At 38.8% G+C, this 22665-nt stretch overlaps 2 protein-coding genes across 2 annotated transcripts in view; both read right to left on the minus strand.

Moving 5' to 3' along the window:
* LOC144637279 (scavenger receptor cysteine-rich domain superfamily protein-like) overlaps positions 1-12483 on the minus strand; it is a 38086-nt gene extending 25603 nt beyond the window's left edge. The window contains exons 1-2 of the mRNA XM_078496411.1: positions 12346-12483; positions 10604-10939 (exon numbers count right to left, since the gene is read on the minus strand). Coding sequence (XP_078352537.1) covers positions 10604-10939; positions 12346-12442 — 433 coding nt within the window. The 5' untranslated portion in view covers positions 12443-12483. The remainder of the gene's footprint in view (positions 1-10603; positions 10940-12345) is intronic.
* Positions 12484-14470: 1987 nt separating this feature from the next.
* On the minus strand, positions 14471-19601 carry LOC144637308 (peptidyl-prolyl cis-trans isomerase FKBP2-like). The gene is made up of 6 exons (XM_078496442.1): positions 19296-19601; positions 18321-18411; positions 16658-16679; positions 15834-15880; positions 15247-15282; positions 14471-14615 (listed from the first exon to the last, which is right to left on the minus strand). The coding sequence occupies exons 1-6, from the start codon at positions 19464-19466 to the stop codon at positions 14554-14556; spliced, it is 429 nt and encodes a 142-aa protein (XP_078352568.1). The 5' UTR covers positions 19467-19601; the 3' UTR covers positions 14471-14553.
* Positions 19602-22665: the final 3064 nt, after the last annotated feature.

Genomic DNA, 22665 nt, shown 5'->3' on the forward strand with positions numbered 1-22665 from the left:
TCGGGCGGCAAATTTATGCAGAAGGATTTGGCGCCAAGAATCACGCTTTTTCGAGGGGTAGTAGCTGGGGATATCATTTAGATGTTATGTGCAAACAAAATTTGTTTCAACTGACTTCATCTACTTTTTTCTTGTGTTTTAAATCATTTACTTTTTTGTCTTAGTGTGGAAAAATATGTATTATCAAAGGTTTATGATCCAATCACCGGATAGTGTAATTTAACTGACGTCCCACCCCTGGATAAAATAGTTTTGATTCGCGCGTAAAAGAGTCATTTCGCGCGAATCTCTTGTTTGTTGGAGGCCAGAGCGAAATGCAGTCAAAGCAATGCGTTGTGCGTCCACATCATTGTCAGGAAAGCTCTTCATGGTCCACCTTTCGGCTTTCGGAGGCATCATTCTACTGGGGACAAATTCTACTGGGGTCAAAACTGAAATGGAAGCGCGAAGTGACGACTTCAAGCAGTTGAATTCCCGGTGAATTTCGTTAGCTGCGACGAGTGCTCAAATATTTATTCATGCGAATTATCGATCCGGTTATTCCGATTTCCGGCGATTTCTAGCTTCTCGATGCTGTATAACCATTTTGAAAGTCATTATAGTGAAATGCTGTTCTAGTGGAAGATTTCACTCCTCACAAGATGGCAATCTGTATGGATCGGTATCAAATACATTGTTGATTTTGTTTCGGCGACTTGAAATGGGGAATTACAGCGACAGTAGACACCGAACGGGTGCCGTACATCGACAATCGCTTTGCTTTTCAAAAATGTCTCGAGGTCTTGCAGTTGGTACAGATTTCTTTTACGCACGCAAACAAAATTGTTCTGTCGTCGATCGGTGGTGAATGTCCGTTTTGGTCTGTAGTACTGAAGCACGTGGTCCTCAGTGAAAGCTGCTGGCATGCATGTATGCAACCAGGAAAATATTAGTCGCGTCTGTTTATAGGAGTTTTGACATTGTGGATCATTCATTCTTTAAATCATTCACGAGTGAGGAGGATTCCAGGTAAGTTTGTTACATACATTGTTTTATTAAACGAACGATAATGCAACAGTGTATTATGTTGTGTGACATTGCATGACCATTGTGTGACCTTTATGATTGTTTCAGATAACCTGCAAAACTATCGTTTTAATTAGACCTGTACTATCGTGGTTAGTGTATAAATGATGGTTACAGATAACTTGCAACACTTTCGCTTAAATCCATGACGAGCTAAGCTCTCAAAAAAAAATTCTGTCCAGGAGGTATTTTATTTTTTACGGCATGCCAGGAAATTTGAAATGAAACCAGTGTGATTGTTAGGATATGTTGGTGTGTCACGCAGTTTTTGCTTTGGCAGTTTTTTCATACAGTTTGATGTAACCTGCAAATCTAATACTGCCCGCTTATATTTTTCATCAGTACTGGTGGGTGGCACACCTTACACAGTTCGATGTCACCAGTAATACTAATAGAAGAGCTGCGCGTAATATTTACGTATTTAATCGATTAAGCGCCCAACCTCGAATAACTGCCCACCTCGAATAAGCACCCACCCTGTAGGTAGGAAAAGTTAATAGACGCCCAGCCTCGAAAAAGTGCCCACTCAACCCCACCCCCCCCCTCCCAACTTCCCTTTAAAAAATACTGAAGTGCACAAGGGGAATACTTTGATTATTATTGACATTGAGATTGAAATTGACTAAGTACTACTAAGAGGGTTCTCCGAAGACCGAGTTTTCTTAGCATTTTATAGACACTTTCAATGAACAGTTGCTTTGTGCAACTTCACGTTTTATTATTATTCATTGTTTTGTTGTAAAACAAACTTTCTACTTTCAAGAAATGGCGAAAATGTAATAAGCGCCCAGCCTCGAATAAGTGTCCACCTCGAATAAGCGCCCACTCTCAAGGTCCAAAAATTTAATAAGTGCCAGGGCGCTTGATCGAATAAATACAGTACTTCATAGGAACTGGTGGTTGGCAAACCTCATACAGTTCGATATAACCTGCGATTTTAAGACAACAAAATCAACCCAGAATCCAGCTAATATCTGTTTTTTTTTTTTCTACAGAGATACCGCAACTGACACCTTACAATACATTGCAGTAGTTCAAGGTGTGAACTACTTACTTATGTTTCTGATTTCAATCCCCTTAATGGAGAACTATTCTCTACTGAGGAGATTAAGATCTAATTTGCATAATTTTTTTGGAGGACTAAGCTTGTCATGGTCCTGTACTATCACGGGTAGTGTCTACCTTTTGGTTACAGACACCTTGCAAGACTGTCACTTTAATTTGTCCTATACTGTTGTGGGTAGTGTATACCTGACGGTTATAGATAACATGCAAAACTATCACTTTGATCAGTTCTATACTGTCGTGGGTAGTGTATACCTATCAGATATAGATAACATGCAAAGCTATTGCTTTAATCAGTTCTATACTGTCGTGGGTATACCTGTCGGATATAGATAACATGCACAACTATCGCTTTAATCAGTTCTATACTGTCGTGGGTGGAGTATACCTGACGGTTATAAATAACATGCAAAACTATCGCTTTAATCACTTCTATACTGTCGTGTGTAGTGTATACCTGACGGTTATAGATAACATGCAAAACTATCGCTTTAATCAGTTCTATACTGTCATGGGTAGAGTATACCTGACAGTTATAGATAACTTGCAAAACTATTGCTTTAATCAGTCCTATACTGTCGTGGGTAGTGTATACCTGACGGTTGTAGATAACATGCAAAACTATTGCTTTAATCAGTTCTATACTGTCATGGGTAGAGTATACCTGACGGTTATAGATAACTTGCACAACTATCGCTTTGATCAGTTCTATACTGTCGTGGGTAGTGTATACCTATCAGATATAGATAACATGCAAAGCTATTGCTTTAATCAGTTCTATACTGTCGTGGGTAGAGTATACCTGACGGTTATAGATAACATGCACAACTATTGCTTGAATTAGTTCTATACTGTCGTGGGTAGAGTATACCTGACGGTTATAGATAACACGCACAGCTATTGCTTTAATCAGTTCTATACTGTCGTGGGTAGAGTATACCTGACGGTTATAGATAACATGCACAACTATTGCTTTAATCAGTTCTATACTGTCGTGGGTAGAGTATACCTGTCGGATATAGATAACATGCACAACTATCGCTTTAATCAGTTCTACTGTCGTGGGTAGAGTATACCTGACGGTTATAGATAACTTGCAAAACTATTGCTTTAATCAGTTCTATACTGTCGTGGGTAGAGTATACCTGACGGTTATAAATGACATGCAAAACTATTGCTTTAATCAGTTCTATACTGTCGTGGGTAGAGTATACCTGACGGTTATAGATAACTTGCAAAACTATTGCTTTAATCAGTTCTATACTGTCGTGGGTAGAGTATACCTGGCGGTTATAGATAACTTGCAAAACTATTGCTTTAATCAGTTCTATACTGTCGTGGGTAGAGTATACCTGACGGTTATAGATAACATGCACAACTATCGCTTTAATCAGTTCTATACTGTCGTGTGTAGTGTATACCTGACGGTTATAGATAACATGCAAAACTATCGCTTTAATCAGTTCTATACTGTCATGGGTAGAGTATACCTGACGGTTATAGATGACTTGCAAAGCTATTGCTTTAATCAGTCCTATACTGTCGTGGGTAGTGTATACCTGACGGTTGTAGATAACATGCAAAACTATTGCTTTAATCAGTTCTATACTGTCATGGGTAGTGTATACCTGACGGTTATAGATAACATGCAAAACTATCGCTTTAATCAGTTCTATACTATCGTGGGTAGAGTATACCTGACGGTTATAGATAACTTGCACAACTATTGCTTGAATTAGTTCTATACTGTCGTGGGTAGAGTATACCTGGCGGTTATAGATAACTTGCAAAACTGTTGCTTTTATCAGTCCTATACTGTCGTGGGTAGAGTATACCTGACGGTTATAGATAACACGCACAGCTATTGCTTTAATCAGTTCTATACTGTCGTGGGTAGAGTATACCTGACGGTTATAGATAACATTTACAACTATTGCTTTAATCAGTTCTATACTGTCGTGGGTAGAGTATACCTGTCGGATATAGATAACATGCACAACTATCGCTTTAATCAGTTCTACTGTCGTGGGTAGAGTATACCTGACGGTTATAGATAACTTGCAAAACTATTGCTTTAATCAGTTCTATACTGTCGTGGGTAGAGTATACCTGACGGTTATAAATGACATGCAAAACTATTGCTTTAATCAGTTCTATACTGTCGTGGGTAGAGTATACCTGACGGTTATAGATAACTTGCAAAACTATTGCTTTAATCAGTTCTATACTGTCGTGGGTAGAGTATACCTGGCGGTTATAGATAACTTGCAAAACTATTGCTTTAATCAGTTCTATACTGTCGTGGGTAGAGTATACCTGACGGTTATAGATAACATGCACAACTATCGCTTTAATCAGTTCTATACTGTCGTGTGTAGTGTATACCTGACGGTTATAGATAACATGCAAAACTATCGCTTTAATCAGTTCTATACTGTCATGGGTAGTGTATACCTGACGGTTATAGATAACATGCAAAACTATCGCTTTAATCAGTTCTATACTATCGTGGGTAGAGTATACCTGACGGTTATAGATAACTTGCACAACTATTGCTTGAATTAGTTCTATACTGTCGTGGGTAGAGTATACCTGGCGGTTATAGATAACTTGCAAAACTGTTGCTTTTATCAGTCCTATACTGTCGTGGGTAGAGTATACCTGACGGTTATAGATAACATGCACAACTATTGCTTGAATTAGTTCTATACTGTCATGGGTAGAGTATACCTGACGGTTATAGATAACATGCACAACTATTGCTTTGATCAGTTCTATACTGTCGTGGGTAGAGTATACCTGACGGTTATAGATAACATGCACAACTATTGCTTTAATTAGTTCTATACTGTCGTGGGTAGAGTATACCTGACGGTTATAGATAACATGCACAACTATTGCTTTAATCAGTCCTATACTGTCGTGGGTAGAGTATACCTGACGGTTATAGATAACATTTACAACTATTGCTTTAATCAGTTCTATACTGTCGTGGGTAGAGTATACCTGACGGTTATAGATAACATTTACCACTATTGCTTTAATCAGTTCTATACTGTCGTGGGTAGAGTATACCTGACGGTTATAGATAACTTGCAAAACTATTGCTTTAATCAGTTCTATACTGTCGTGGGTACAGTATACCTGACGGTTATAGATAACATGCACAACTATTGCTTTAATCAGTCCTATACTGTCGTGGGTAGAGTATACCTGACGGTTATAGATAACATTTACAACTATTGCTTTAATCAGTTCTATACTGTCGTGGGTAGAGTATACCTGTCGGATATAGATAACATGCACTACTATCGCTTTAATCAGTTCTACTGTCGTGGGTAGAGTATACCTGACGGTTATAGATAACTTGCAAAACTATTGCTTTAATCAGTTCTATACTGTCGTGGGTAGTGCATACCTGACGGTTATAGATAACGTGCACAACTATTGCTTTAATCAGTCCTATACTGTCGTGGGTAGAGTATACCTGTCGGTTATAGATAACATGCACAACTATTGCTTTAATCAGTTATATACTGTCGTGGGTAGAGTATACCTGACGGTTATAGATAACATGCAAAACTATCGCTTTAATCAGTTGTATACTGTCGTGGGTAGTGTATACCTGACGGTTATAGCTAACATGCAAAACTATTGCTTTAATCAGACCTGAACTATCATGGGTAGAGTATATCTAATAGTCACAGATAACTGCAAATCTATGGCTTTAATCAGTCCTCTACTGTCATGGGTAACTTATACCTGATTGTTTCAGATAACTTGCAAAGCTTTTGCTTTAAGCAGTCCTGAAATGTTATCAGTTCACTTGCAAATGCCAGGGCATTAATTAGTTTCCCCTTTATAATCAGTTCTGGTAAAAGAGGGTTTATTGTCAATAATAAAAGCAAGGAATGCTTCTTTTAAAACATGGTCGATAGTTACCTTGAGCCGAATTTAATGATCTATTAGAAGTGTACACGGCGACATTTTTGTTCAAAACAGCACATCTAGACTTTCACATTTTCGGAACATTGTAACACATACACACACCACCTTTATTTCTCCTCGGATTTATGAGGTTTGTATTGTTGCTGCGAATTACTTTAGTAACATCGCCTGAAGATCGAGAATTCAAGAATTAAAACTTACTTTGTAACCCAAAGTGACTTCGAAGCACCCTGACTCTTAAAGGTGTCATTACAATTACCAAAGAATTTCCTCAATTTGGACAATTGGACCTTTACGGCATCTTAAAGGTTACTTAAAGGGATTTGTGTTCTTCAATAGCTTTAAAAGGTTTTCATACGAAATTAAGATTTTTATGATCTTTAAGTGCTATTTGAGTGCCTCTTAAAGATCAGGAAATCTGTCATTTTATTCTGTGGGGTACTTTTAAGATACAATTTAAATATTTTTAAAGATACATATCCGCCATTTTTATTGGAAAAGCTTTCTCTCAAAGGTATAATTCTTTACTTCACCTTTAATATGCAAATTAAAAACCATTAAAGGAATCATTACATTTACCTTACCTTTAAGTAGAAAATTAAATTTCTTAAAGGAATTATTAACTTTAAGTTCCGATTTGGACCTTTAAGATCTCTTAAAGGTCACTTAAAGGGAGCTTAGACCTTTAATAACTTTAAGAGATTTTAATGCTTAACTTAAAGATTTTTATTATCTTTAAGTGACATTTAATTTTCTCTTAAAGATCAGGAAATTTGCCATTTCGTCCTGTGGTCGTATATATAGATTACTTCATAGAAAGTGCGCCGTACGGATTTATATTCACGAGTTCCAAAGTTTTGCAACGAGTGAATATAAATCCGTACAAAGCACTTTCTATGCTGTAATTTATTTATTATATATATAACGAGAATTCAACCATTGAGCACTTTACGCCGATTTTTCCAGTTTATAACCTTTGACATAAAACAGTTACGGCGCGAGAAAACAAAGCTGCAAATGCACATAGCTTTACAAGCGAATTCGCTATTTAAATAATATAAAAAACGAAAAATTACTGGCGACAAACTCTCCTGGACAAGAACTTTATTTAAATAAGCACACTGCGTTACATTTACGTTAAAAGCAAAACTTTGTATCGCATCGAGGAAACTTCGCCACAAGCGAATTAACTACTGGCGAATTAACTGGCGAAATTGGAACAAATTGTGGCAGCACAAGGAGTCGGTTAATTAAACAATAATTACGACTAAAATCCAGATTAAAAAATGCAATTTACTTTACCAAGACGATCCCAAGAGTGCCTGAATATTCTAAGGAAGTCCGCGGATGTGTTGTAAGTTCCGATGACAGTCTTGTCTTCAATTGCTTTCACTTTTCGACACTTCGCCTTCGCCTGTCTTTACTTCGCCTTTGAAGAATGATTTTTATCACTGCTGTATTCTTTAGGTTTTGCTTAGCGTGTTTCTGTTGGCTTGCATTTCCATTAAGTTCTAAAAAGGCAGTGTTGTAAAGGAACAAAACGTGTAGCCATGTTTTCAAAACATAAACTGCTGTCGAGAGCAAACTTGCCACTCGCTTTCTCAACCGCAACCTGGTTGGAAACCATTTGAATTCTCGCGCTGCGATTGGTCGAGTCGTTCTACTCTAGATGCTGATTGGTTATATTTTTCACATGTGAAGAAAGCTATACGCGAAGCTGATTGGACGTATCGCTTTTTTCACATGTGAAATATAGCAAATATAGAATTCTATTTGTAAGGTTTATTGCTTAAAATTCTCGCTATATATATAATAAAATATTCTAATGTTTGTGTACAATAAAACAATACACGAGTGGTCAGAAAACCTCAAAGAAATAACTTTAATAGTTATACAAAAAATAAGTATAAACAGGAAGTGTCTTTCTTTAAGCACTTCAAGAACATGTTCAACCTAAATCGAAAAATTAGCGGTCTGGTTCAAAATACGCAGGATTTAGTCATTTCACGTTGTTGTTTTTCAGAAGACGGGAAAGAAATTTGCCAAGAGTAATAGAACACGTGCACAGCTATTTTCCTGCTCATTAAACCTTTTGTTTGCTAAACAAAAGTTGTTTGTCATCGTGATTTGCTAAAGCTACCCATTGGATTGCGCGCGCAGAATTGCGTTACAGTCAAGCTTAATTTGTTTTTCTTTAAGCGATGTTGAATATAAATGCTTGAATTTTAACCTGACTTCCACATGCAAATACTTACGATTTGTCCGCAATTTTCTGTTTTCCTGTACAGCTCATTAAAATATTACACGGCGTATTAGCATATAAAAAACGGGTTACACGAATTCACTCTATTATCAAGAGATTTGTACAGTATGCAAATAAGGAACGCTACAAAATAAGCATAAAACAATGAACGGCCTTAACGAACACCATCCGCGCTAAGGTGTTCGTTTAGGCCGTTCATTGTTTTATGCTTATTTTGCAGCGTTCCTTATTTGCATACTGTACAAGTCTCTTGATAATGGAGTCAAGATGACTCCGAAACGTCGAGCAGTATTAAATCTTTCTTGGTTCTTCTTAAGTTAAACGTATCAAGCTAAATTTAGAATATCAGACACTGATCAATATCAGATACTGATCCTAGCAGTATGCAGGACGCGTGTCACTTATCAACCTAGTAAAATGGCCCAGCTCACAACGAGTCTCTCGTAGCTCAGTTAGAGCGCCCAACCGGTATCTGGGAGGCCATGGGTTCGATTCCCGTCGGGGACTCAGAATTTTTCTTTGTCCCATGCTCGAGTCATATGCATGTTGAACACTTCATCTTCATTATTTATTACCGAGCTTAAAATTTACCATCTTTATTATTTACTACAAACTTGATGAATTCGACATTGCTGATCCTAGCAGTATGCAGGACGCGTGTCACTTATCAACCTAGTAAAATGGCCCAGCTCACAACGAGTCTGTCGTAGCTCGGTTGGTTAGAGCGCCCAACCGGTATCTGGGAGGCCATGGGTTCGATTCCCGTCGGGGACTCAGAATTTTTCTTTGTCCCATGCTCGAGTCATGTTGAACACTTCATCTTCAACAAAAATACTGCTAGTGTATTGATGGGACGTGATTGTTACTGTGTTGATTACTTTGGGTAGGCTTTGTTTGCAACCAAATAGTTGTTGGGATCGACTTGTTGCTGCCCGGTACATAACAAAGTAGGAGGGTCCGGGGGCATGCTCCCCCGGGAAAATTTTCATTTTTAGAAGCCCAGAAACGCTATTTTATTAGGCATTCTGGTAGAAGTTTTGCACTATTTTAGATGCCATCATACAACACTTAAGGGTAACTATTTTGAGTGCCCCCCTCACACACCCCCCTTAAAGCCATATTTTTTGGCCTGCCCCCCCTCAAATCCCCCCTCCCCCACCTCCACCCCCATATCAGGATCAGATAAGAAGATAATGTTTAAGCACGGTGGATAACCGCTATTCATTATTCCTTTACGAAATGACTTATTCAATATTCCAAGCATTGAAACCTTAAATATTCCTTATTCATTTTCTGTTTTATCCCGTTATTCATTATTCATTATTCCTCTCCCATGCTCGTGTCATGTTGAATACTTCATCTTCATTATTTATTACCGAGCTTAAAATTTACCATCTTTATTATTTACTACAAGTCTTATTTTGTCGCCAACAGTTGGCCAACTTGTTTGCCGTTGCTGCGTCGTTCACACACACCAACTCGAGTTTGCCAATAGTTTGTCGGGTGAAGGCCGTTTTATTAGAGTTGCTCGAGGTGTAGCCGGGAGCAATTCTTGCTTTTCGAGTGCTCTCCAAACTCCCGCGTGCGTGCATAATAACTCGACAAACGAACAGCTAAAAGGCAGTTATTTACTTGATAACAAAACAATAGGGAAATAACAAAGAAACATTTTTAATCGTCCGCTTTTAAAATGCTTTGTGGGGTTAGAAAATCGTCATCGATAAACATGTTGGGAAGATCTTTACCACCCTTCCCAATTTTTAAATTGTACAAAATTGTTTTTTTAGCTTAGGGCGAGTGAAAAAAATCTTCGTGGTGGCAGTAACAAATAACTGAATGGAGCACATGCGTGCGTCCATCGAGTAATGGATAAGGGTACTGAATAAGGGAGGGAGAGGGGTGAGGGGGGTGAAATCTAATTTCCCAGCCCAAATTTTGCCAAATCCCTTTTATATTTCCCAGCTTAAAGTTTTCCCGATTTTTTCAAATCACATTCCCAGTTTCATTGTTTATTTGTTCGGGGTTCAGTCCCAGTGGCCAAATCCCATTTTCCCAGTGAAAATTTGCCTAAATGACCTAAATCCCAGTTCCCATTTTTTACCCCTTCAGGTCACACATGGATGCACGCTGGCGCTCTATTGATTTAGGACACGCGGATGTACTGGTTTTGTTATAAAAGTTGTTGTAAAATCACGAAAAAACTAGTTGGCAAATGAGGAGGAAGGGGGGGGGGGGGGGGGGGGGGGGATGGCAAATACTTACCATTCGGCTTATCTAGTTTGCATATGACTCCAGCACTAGAATGTCCACCGCACGATGCCTTATCCTTTCCAACCTGACTGCAATGAAACAGCGAGTTTTCCTTCCCTGTGCAGTTTACAGAAGCCATGAGGTGAGGCCCTGAACCCCTCCCAAAGTACCGACCACAGCAGGTTGGCTGCTCTGCACCAGGAAACCCGAGCTGACGGCAAACTACTTCAGCATCGTAAAAATCCCACAAATCGTCGCACACCCTCCCCCACTGGCCGTGCATGAACACTTCCACGAGTCCAGACCCCTCCCAATCGGGATGAACAGAGAGGCGAAGTTTTGGAACATCTGATACACAAAAAGACGACATCTATTCAGCTTAGGGTTAAATAATTTAAGAAACTTTTCTTCGCGTGTGATTTCCTCTGGGATTTTTGTAACCTTCTGGAGCTTGTAAGTATCTAACCGCCTAAGTTACCATGGTAACTCCCGTCTGCACTCACATTCGCATTTGTTGTTAACATCAATAGAACGTTTCTATGGCGGCCGCTTAAAGCGGTTTTAAAAAACATTGAAAATTAAAATAGGCTGCCAAAAATCCGTTAAAGGCTTTGATATCGATGATCTATGATTTCGACGCATGACGTTACAACAAGGGAGGGGAGGAGATTATGTCTGGCGGCCGCTTATAAGCAGTATTAAAATCCGTTTGAAAATGATCTGAAAAGAAACTTCTTAATGCTCTGATGAGCGATTTATTCCAAAAAATTAAATAATAGCATTGTTTAAATTAATTAATTTAATAATAGTATTTAATTGTTGTAGTCACATTAAGGGACCTTATTTGCGTGGGACACGCATATTAAACCTCATAAGGTATTTGGTGTCTTTTTTAGGGGAAGCTTTCTGGCGACCTGTCTCCTGTTCACTGTCTGTTTTTCTCTTTGAGAACTCGTTTCCCAAAAGGAGCATTTTATAATTTTTGCACAACAAAGTGGCCGTCGGGGCGTCCTGAAAAAACAGTCTATTTTCGAGACTTCCGGGCAGAATATTGCCAACCACAAACCGGAAGTCTTAGACACATTTTTTGCTTTTTGGCGCCAAACTGGCTCTTGCATTCAAACTTCTCTTTTGAGAAAAAAAACAAAACAAAACAAAAAACAAACCTTAATTAACAAAATAAATGATTATTTGCTATTTCTCAGACCTAGTGTCACGCAAGGCTTATATTTATTTTTTTTCACGACAGGGAGAATACTTTTACAAAGTATTGCGAGTTTTCATAGTCCTCTTGCACCTGTGAAAAATACACTTAAAACACAACTACTGTCGGGCACTTGAAATGTGTTTTTTATGGTTACAAATACTTGCTAGCAGTTTAAAGGTGTTGAATATAGCAGAAAATACGAACATGAAAGTAACCTATGTATTCTGTGTATTCAACACAGCAAGCACTCATAATTGCTTTCTATAAAATTTGCCCCCATTCTGGATCACCACGTGCACGTGCAATGTAGTAAAGAGCACGTTTTTCGCCTTCAGACTTCATTCAATGTAGAAAAATAACGTGGACCAGATATCTAGACAAGCATACGATCGCATGAAAACCAAAAACCATATAATCCTAGCTGTCTTAGAATTTCATATCTTTATAAGAGGCACACTTCCCTAAGGCGGACAATTAGTGCTAGTCGCGAGGTGTCCGTTTCAGAAAGGGGTTGACAGTGATAACTATTACAATTATTTCTACGTACCCTGAATTGTTGAATTGTCAGGAGTAGATCTCTTCGGTGGAGAAGAAAGAGAGCTTGCAAAAGCGAATAATGACGCGGCGAAGATAATGAACCACATTTCAAATAAGGGTGGCCCTTGAACCACCAGCGTCAACAACAACGTACTGAAATAAACCACAGTGACCTTCGGCAACTCAATATATCGGGTAATGCAAACAGAAGTTAATCAGTCAAGACGGTCGCGTGATGTGAACTATCAATTGGCCGGAAGTGATTATATACATAGAAATGAGAAAAGGAAATTGCTGCTTATTCATCTCGAGACTAGCCAGCATGCAGCCGTCTTCTAGGCTAGATCTCGAGACAGTCGTAGCTCCGAAAAGGAGTGTTATAACACCAATTTTTTCCGCATGCTAAAAATATGCGTAAAATGTATAAACGTAACCAAAAAGTCGTGGCAAGGACAAAGCCCGGGGGGGCACCCTGTATATTTTTGGGTGGGGGTGTGCCGCTGGAACTCTGAAACCCTTACCCTATACCAGACCATCTTCAGCTGATTTTGCAACCCTATACTAGACTAGATACCGAAAATCCCTACCCTATTCCAGACTTGCTTCTTTTAAAAACTGCATCACTATAAGTCAACAAACGTTGTCACAACGATTTTATTCACGTCTGTGGAAGCCTCTTTCTCTTCCGAGTTCCTATTCCTATTCTGGACTTAATTCTTCATACCACTGATCAGTTTCTTGGCAAATGATACCCTATTCTAGACCAAAACTCTCTGATTTCTATACCCTATCCCAGACTAAACTCCTTGAAAAACATACCCTTCACAGCGGCACATACCTATTTAGCTCATATATGGGAGTGCCCCCCCGGGGGACAAAGTACGTAAACAACGTGACGTATTAAGGCTGGCTCTCGTATGATCGCCCCGATCGTCTCTGTCGCTTCAAAAAGTTTGCTTGCTCCAATCGCCTCAGACTTTGCAAACGACAGAAGCGACAGAGACGATCGGGGCGATCATATGAGAACCAGCCTTTAGAGGTCTTAGAGGGAGAGACTCCCATGTGGCAGGTTGAACGTAAAGGCATAAAAGCCTTGAATTCAGTTAGAACGTTAGGAAAGTTTAAAATTATTTAGGGCTGCTGGAATTGAATATGGCGTCCAAGTTGCTCAAGGAAATCAATAGAAAAAGTGTACAACGAGTAACCTTCATTTTTCTCAGGGTCAGTCGAGTGTGCGCGCGAGAAAATCACTTCGCGCGAAGACACACGAGAAAGTCGCGTGCTAAGTGACTGGAGTGTATCGAATTAGAGTTTTTAGTTAAAGTTAGAATAAAGAGTAAGTCAAAACTTCGAATTATTAAAAGGTCTGTTTTAGGTTTAATGACGACAAATCTGAAATAATTTACATTTGTATGAGGCTAGCCGGAAGGCTAATTAGGCTAAAAATGGTAACTCGATGTTTTACCTCAAACTTGATTTTTTAACTCGAACTCGCTACTTCGAACTCGAACTCATCATGAAATAAACAGACCCAAGTGATCGTCCCATGTGATTTTCTCACAAAGGGGCTGCATGTCCTCGTGGTCTATACAAAAAGCAGTGAAATTGTAGAGCTGAATGACTGGTAGCCAAAGCTTGAAGGCCGAAATTGTTTTGCACTTCGTTTTCAAGAATTACTCCCCCAGAAAGCGAATTATGTCGGCGTCTGGTCACGTTGCTGTGTAAATCATGATCATCCAATGAGTGATCAGTTATGTTTTGACAGTTTGCATGGTTGGATGGATAATCAACATGTAACTACTGCAGAACGTGCAATCAAGCCAGCAAAATTAAAGTTTTAGCGGGGAGGAGGGGAGGGGGGGGGGGGAGGTAAAAATTTGGAACTTGAATTTGTAGGAGAAATTTGTGATTTGCGACTTAAGCCAGCCATAGTGTACGTCTAAAATTTCTCAGCCATGGCAAAAATGCCTACTTATATTTTATTGATTTTTATTTTATTCATTTCTAAAGTTTTGACACCCCATGGCTACAATATAAAAGCAAAACTGAATTATATTTTTTTTTCAAATGAAGTCATTTTCTACTTAAATTGCCATTTAATGATTGACAGAAATTAACAAACAATGGAGGGACTATCCTATTGAACCAGAATTTTATTTTCAAAAGTTCAGTAACAAAAGACATCTCCACATTGAACGGTGCAGCACTCAGAGGCAGATTACAATTCAGACTTGCGTTCTATTTTAAGCAGTTCGACCTCAAATGTCAGAGTGGCTCCGCCTGAAAAGAAATGAGAGATGCACAGTCATAATCTGCAAAAGACAGGTTATATAGACAATCTGCTGCTTAGCAGGCCCGGAGGGGGGGGGGTACTCCTTGGAATTTTCGGTGGGGGTGTAGGTAAAATTTAGCTGGAATGATATATTTTATCTATTTCTCTTTCTCTATCACCAGTTACTTGCCCCAGTTGCTGGGAAGAAAAATAAGTTTATAAGCTTTCGTGAACGTTCCCCCGATAACCATACCCAATTTCAGACCAAAATGTTCAAAATCGATACCCGTTTTTAGACCAAAACGTCTGAAAAACCATACCCTTTGGGGCGGCACATACCTATATACCTGATATAGGGGAGTACCCCCTCCCCCTGGGTCAGCAAGTTACCCATAAAGGACAAAATTTTAAAATAGGTAAACAAGGATATACTGTAATTAATGATTTCTCCAGACTATGAACAGTTTCTCTTTTCACTTCATTTGTAATTAAAGCTAGAAGCTAAAAAAATGCCTGGTTCTGTTCAACAAACCATTCTCACCCACAAAGTACCTAGCTGATTGTGGCTGGTTAACATTCGACAAATTCAGCAATTCTCCATCAGACAAGATGACACCCTTATCCATTACTGAAACTCACCTGGAATTTTAGGAGGGGCACCTCTCTGACCATAACCTGCAACATTGTAATTTAACACCATATCAGAATTAACCAGTAAAATAAACGGTAATCAGAAATCAGAAAACTGAACTGAAAATCAGAAAACAACTTTGAGAAGAGACTGTATTAAGGGAAGCCCTTCTTTTGCTGTCATACTGACTAAACAACCAAGACCAGATGGAAAATGTTGAATGAAACTAATAACTGAGATATTCATTTGAATGGTGATATTAAATAGAGGCTCCTATTCCTCCTATTCCTAGGGGCATACCCCCAATAGTGGACTGTACAAGGAGGCTCGGCCCAAAAGTTACACCCTTTTCAGGCTTAATGCATATAAGGGTAGGGATTAAAAGCATAAAGTATGGGATTTCGTTCAGAATATAGCAAAGAAGATGGAAGATTCATTTGATTTTTTAAGGGGTACTGAAGAAAAAGGGAAACAATGTGGCTACTGTTTCGCTTTCAAAAGGTAGATTGGAGGAATATTTTTACTACATGTACAACTTGCCTTACTCTCCAGGCTAGATACATTGTTATGCCTACTTTGTAATTTAATGACTCACCAAGATCTGAAGGAATAACAAGCTTCCTCTTCTCCCCCTCACACATGCTAACAAGACAAAAAATAAATAAATAAACAGTTTAAACGACCAACAAGGTAACTTGCCTGAACTGGCAGGCCCATCCAAGAATCATCAACATCCTGACATGGCCCAAAAAGTAGCAACAGCACATACATGTAAAATGAAAATTATGTTTGAAAAAATTTGACTTCCTACCAATCATGGAAAAAAATACTTGTTGACAAAAACTTCTCACAACTCACAGGAATTTAGCTTTAAAAGTCAGAATTAAAATTGAAGGTTGTTTTAGTTGTAATGTTCGAAACAGATCTTTCAATTAAAATATTTAGCATCTAAAAACAATCACTCCTACATTGTATTTTAACCCTGCCAAGGAAGAGAGGGGACTCTAAGGTAAAATGTGTTTAACAATAAACAGAAAAACCATGCATGCCCTGTGCAGAGCAGTTCCGAGCTTAAAAAATGTTGTTTGAGTTACATAATGTCCGTAACGGTGGAAATGCCTATGTGCTGATTTGTAACGAACAACATTGTTTCACTCTGATGAAGGTGGACAGAGGCCAACTAAAATTTAGTGATACATGTAATTAAACATAAGATCAGATGCATCTTAACTCAAATAATCAGTCAACTGATCGCAACAGACAAAGTGTCTCTACCTACATCAAAAACCAAAAGAAGCCAGTTTGTTTTACGCTTTAACTTTGCTTTGATTTTATTGAACATAAACAATAGTCAATAAAGACAACACTCTCAACCTAGTTACAGTAACCTTAAATACTTGAATGCTATTTTAAACTTACTTTAGAAGACCTTGATCCCATCCTGTACGAAAAAGAAAACAGTCTTATTTTGGCAACATAATTCACATCATTGTTTTTTTATCAACAAAAAAACAACATTCAGAACAGATCCTGGCATCAATTACCTTTAATGAAGGGACTTAACTACACCTGATGGACCTGCAGCGCTGGGCCTACTAACATGTTTTTCAGCATAAATCTTCAGTTAAGTAGTTTTAAAGGGTGGACTTAAATTAAATTGGAAATATATATAAAAAAAATTAGTTCTCTCACTTGCCCTATGGTTATCAGTAAATCATGCCCAACATGATCTAGGAATGAGTTGTTCCAGAAAACACATGTACATTCATACCCTTCCCATGGAAGGTTTTTTGATTAGATTCTCCCCTCCCCTCCAGAAATTCCAGTTAAGCCCCATATACATGTACTTTCCTTAAAAAAATTTCGTTTTAGAGACCCTTTGCCCCCACCCCAGGGGGGGGGGGTACTCCGGCTTGTTAATGATGGGGATGATCGAAGGATTTTTTTGGGTTTGAAATTTTCGATTCCGGGATTTTTTTGGGTTGGGAAATTTGGCAAGTATTTTTTTGGGTGACTTGATTTAGATAGGGGATTTTTTTGGGTATTGAAAACGAACTAAAGTGCCTTGGCGCGGCCTTGGCGTATTTATGGTATGATGAATAAACAAACACGAGCGTTCTTTGTGTTATGTTATTGCCCCTCCTGGCAATTTAGGGGTAATTTGACAAGGGATTTTTTGGGGGGTTATTTTTGGTCCAGGGATTTTTTTGGGTAATGTCGGAAGGCTTAGGGATTTTTTTGGGTCCTTAGTTTTGCCTCCATTCGATCATCCCTGTCATTTACAAGCCGGAGTACCCCCCCCCCCTGGGGCCCCCACGGAATTCCATTGATATGACCTTCCATGGATTTGGTATGGATATCTGATTTTCTGGAACTGCACTAAGCGGAAGACAACAGAAGTATAAATATAAATATTACCAGGAGAAATGTAGCCAGGATGTTTTCCTAGGAGTCTAATTTAGATAATGGTTGTGTGGACCTACACCTTTATTAAAGCCTGGCTACAACCCCTGCAAAGTATGAAACTGCTGTAAAAAGGTGATGGAGTAACCACTCTAATTAAGCCTGGTTCACACTTTTGAGATAAACACAAGCATAAAAGCTTTTAAGAACATAACCACAAGGACAGTTCACACTTGCAAGCACATTACACAAGATGACATATTCAAGCGCAGTGCTTTAGAAATTCTGAAGAACATAATTTGTATATAATAAGAGTTGCGTCAAAAACCAAATGTTAATGTGCTATCAAAATCACTAGACAAGAGTGGAAAAACCAGTGGTGGCACAATTATTGTCAGGCATTAAAAAATATTAATGGTCACATGCTTCATGTTTGCGAGTGTCTTGTCTGTCAGCAATTATGTGATTTTGAATGGCTGCTCCATGGCCAAGTAAACATTGTTTTTCCAGCATTTTTATGAACATGCATGCAATAATGAAGCTATTGAGGCAACAGGATGGGAAAACTTATGAGATGTACTCTACCTTAAAGAAAAGCAGGTTTTGCTAAGATGTTTTGCTAAGATGTTTTCAAAGTTAAACTTGTTTCCTTGTATCTTTAATTCACAATAAAACTAACCTTTAATCACTTGACCTACTCCTAAGGTGAAAACAAATGGCTCTTTACGAGGAATACTGCTATCAAACTGCGTTCCATCATCCAGTGTACCCTGAAAATAAAGACAAGTTATAATATGGCAAGAGAAAAAGCTACTGCATGTATATGTATCAGCAATATATTTTTTTACAACAACTACAGTACAGACGTTCTCACATACTCATTGGCTAATTTATATTGTCAATATGCTGACAGACACATGAATTGGGATGCTGAGGCAAAGCCGTGCCCTTAGAATTAATAAGATTTCTTACATACACTGTAATAGCCTTTGGATACCAGGAAGAGCAAAAAGTGGGGTCACCACGAAGTGTGAGGCAGCAAGGCGTACAATCCATAATTTCTGGTTAGTCTAAATGAGCCTAAGCCTACAGTTAGCATAGGGAGCTTAGCCTTTATAATTTGGAGTAGGGATTTCTGCCTTGCATGCCTTGCTGTCTCAGCTCATTGACCAAATTACGCCTCACTGCCTTGCCGTGCACGACCACTGCCTTGCACATTTGTAATAAAAAAAAACTGTAAATCCACCACTGCTTATTGTAATCCCTTCATCTTTGCAGTAAATCATCACCTTGAATTAAATATAGACAAAGCCACTCAGCTACAATATCAAACCATAAATTCTCCCCACTCACGTCAGTATTTCTACTTAGCTCATCACATGAGAATTTAATTTGGTGGTAAAGTACATCAAGACCTTTTTGGGCTAAGATATTTCCTTCATTTTTCATAACTAGTATAATTAATAATGTATCGTACATTCGCTGTAATTCACTCGAAAGCAAAGCTAAATATTCAGGCCTATCGTATTTTGTACACGTACCCTAATAACTTGCACGCGTGCCTAGCATGCTCTCCAAAAAACTTCAAAGATATCCATGACGGTTTGCTTAAAAATATAAACATATTCAATGACTATAATGCCAGATAACTCACAGTGTAGTGCATGTGTAGGGTGTCCCCACTCTTGGATCTGGTCTTGCAGTCGGCAACTCGCTTTTTGACTCCGATCTGCAATTTCTTTGTGTCTTTCTTGTCTGCGGCGAGCACTAAACTTGACAAGGTTAAAACGGCGAACACCACTAAGATTCTACCACAAAGACGCATATTATTAATCCAGGGAACCTAGTTCTTTCTCAAAGGAAAACAAAAAAAGCTATAAATGAAGATCTTTTGGACAGATCGATTTGCTAAGAGAATGATATTACACGGCACGCGATAAATGGTCAGGCAGTTAAATATGAGCGTGAACTGGGCACTAGTAAACCTCTCATTGTTCGGGGAGGGGAGAGTCACATTTTGTTTTTAGCAGAGCGGGGCAGAAAACTCGTCAAATTTTCGTAACTAACTCATCCTACAACTAATGACGTCCCAACCGGTAAAAACTAGGGCTTTCCACAAGTTGCTCGAGATTTTCCAAAACGTTACCCCTAATTTTTAAAAAAAGTTGCTCCAAAAATTCAAAAAAGTTGCTTCTGATAATAAAAGTTGCTCGAATGTTACTCCAAACGATCCAAACGCTGCTTCTAATTAAGAGAATTTCTCTAAATTTATGCTTATTTCCCACTGAGGGTAAGATTTCTAAGCAGTTTTATGCAATTTTACAGCAAAAGAAGTGTCTAAAAAAATTGTCAAATAACAAAGACTTCCTTAACAGAAAAAAAGCGTGAAGATATCTATGACGTCATGTTTGATAACGAGTTTTGTAATTTTTTAATGTAGAATGAGCCGAAAGTTGAAATGTCTTCAGATATTCCTCTAAAATCTTCGGCAAACTTCGTAAATTTTCGGAAACGTTCGTATGGCCTTCGGACAACGCTCGGACAATCTTCGGAAATATTCGGTCTGGACGATTGCTCAAAATGTAACCAAGTTGCTCGAGAAGAAAAAAGTTGCTTGAAGGGAAAAAAAGTTGCTCGAAATATAAAAAGTTGCCAAAACGTTGCCAAGCAACTTGTGGAAAGCCCTAGTGAAAACACGGCGCGACGCTTCTTGTCTTTTATTCAAAAAATTGAAGTTTCGAGCATCCACTTTTGCGGAGCTTTCCTGCATGCCGGGCAGAGCATCCAAAATTAAGCTGAGGCTTAATTAGAGTATAAAGCTAAGAAACACAACTCTATTTGAACTCATTTTCGTTCGTTATTCACTGTATTCATTCGTAAAATATTATTTTAACCATTTGAAAAATAAAATTCATACCTTCGCACAGCAGTATCGCGGGCGCAATATCACGCGCGCGCGAGACTAATCTCTATGATTATGACGTTATTTTTTTTTTTCAAGTTCGAAACGTTAGTACGTTAAAGTCAACATGGCTTTGGTAACGTTCATGTTAGCTTTTATTGCTGTAAAAGCAATCGGAACGCTTATAGTCAACAATTACGGTGAGCGAAAAGAAAGGTAAGTAAAATGGATAGCTCCCTAGATCCGCTTTATTGGCCAGTTTTGACTTCGCAAAAGGACATCTTTACATACTTAATTCATTCGATTAAACGCCCTGGGCGCTTGTTAATTTTTGGACCCTGAGAGTGGGCGCTTATAAATTTTTACAATTTTCAGCAAGTAGTAAGTTTACTTTGCACAAAACAATTAAAATAATAACATACGTACCGAAGCAAAATTTTAACTGTTCATTAAAATTTTCTCAAAAACGGTATTCGGGTAGGTCTCTTAGCGCTACAATGAATTTTAGACGGGGGGAGGGGGAGAGAGGGGATGGGCGCTGATTCGAGGCTGGGAGCTTATTAACTTTTCTTTTCTTGAGTGGGCGCTTATTCGAGGTTGTGCGCTTAATCGAGTAAATGCGGTACTTAAAAATTGACGACGCTTTAGTAGTAGCCGAAACGTTAAAAAAATAAAACAAAGACTGCAACAAGTTTACTTCATGCTTACGTACTGAAACGTGTAAGAAGGACTACTCAAATTTACACCTCCAAAGAAATTTAAGTTACCGCTGCAGTTTTATTTGTTTTTCTCTTTCAGCGGTGAAAACACACAGCACAAAACAAATGAAAAAAGAAAGCAGGTAAAAAAAAAAAAACATTTTTAGTTAGTAAACTAAGATCTTTGATTCTCGTTAATTACTACAATATAAAGGCAAATATAAAAAGCACTATACCATTGAAGTATTCTAATATATGAACGCTATTTTTCAGGAAAATAAAGCAGCTGAAAAAATACAAAAAGCTTGGAGAAAATTCCAAGTGCACAAAAGGCGGAGAAGGCGAAAAAAGGAAAAGGCGAAGAACGAGGAGAAGTCTTTAAAGGTACAGACAAAGTGACAAATAACCCACATCACGACTACATGTACCCATTAGTAATAGAGAGAAGCCACGAGCCAAGCGGCCCATACAGCCGGAGCTTATCCCGGATTCCGTAGCATTAAGCGGCTAGGAATATTTCTACTCCCCCCTTAATGGGATGCTAGTCCATTGCAGGTTTCCCCTCCCCCCAGCATTATGTCGCCGGTACCCATTTATACACCTGGGTGGAGAGCGGCACTACAAGAGTAAAGTATCTTGCCCAAGAACACAACACAAGTGACCCCGGCCGGGGCTCTAACTCGGACCGCTCGATCCGGAGTCCGGCGCACTAACCATTAGGCCACCGAACCTCCCATTGGTAATAACCCGCTAACAATCAAACGGCATCTTACAATAGATTAACGCTATATTTTTAGAAAAATTAGAGAGTCACAAATATACGGTTGTGCTGGACAAAGTCAAAAACGAAAAAGGCTTCAAAATGACGAGAAGAAGCTATTCGGTGCGCTGAGGATTAATAAATACCCCACATTGCACTAAATGTACTACTGCACTGAACTGCAATGTAACACAGAGCACTACAGTGAACTGCAATGTAACACACCGCAGTACACTGAACTGCAACTTAACACACAGCACTGCACTGAACTGCAATGTAACACACCGCACTACACTGAACTGCAATGTAACACACAGCACTACACTGTACTGCAACGGTATCACACAGCACTACACTAAACTGCAATGTAACACACAGCACTACACTGAACTGCAATGTAACACACAGCACTACACTGAACTGAAATGTAACACACCGCACTACACTGAACTGCAATGTAACACACCGCACTACACTGAACTGCAATGTAACACACAGCACTACACTAAACTGCAATGTAACACACAGCACTACACTAAACTGCAATGTAACACACAGCACTACACTGAACTGCAATGTAACACACAGCACTACACTGAACTGCAATGTAACACACCGCACTACACTGAACTGCAATGTAACACACAGCACTACACTGAACTGC

Source organism: Oculina patagonica, chromosome 13, assembly GCF_052425735.1.
Source record: "Oculina patagonica isolate OP01 chromosome 13, crgOcupat, whole genome shotgun sequence".
In the NCBI taxonomy this organism is placed as follows: Eukaryota; Metazoa; Cnidaria; class Anthozoa; order Scleractinia; family Oculinidae; genus Oculina; species Oculina patagonica.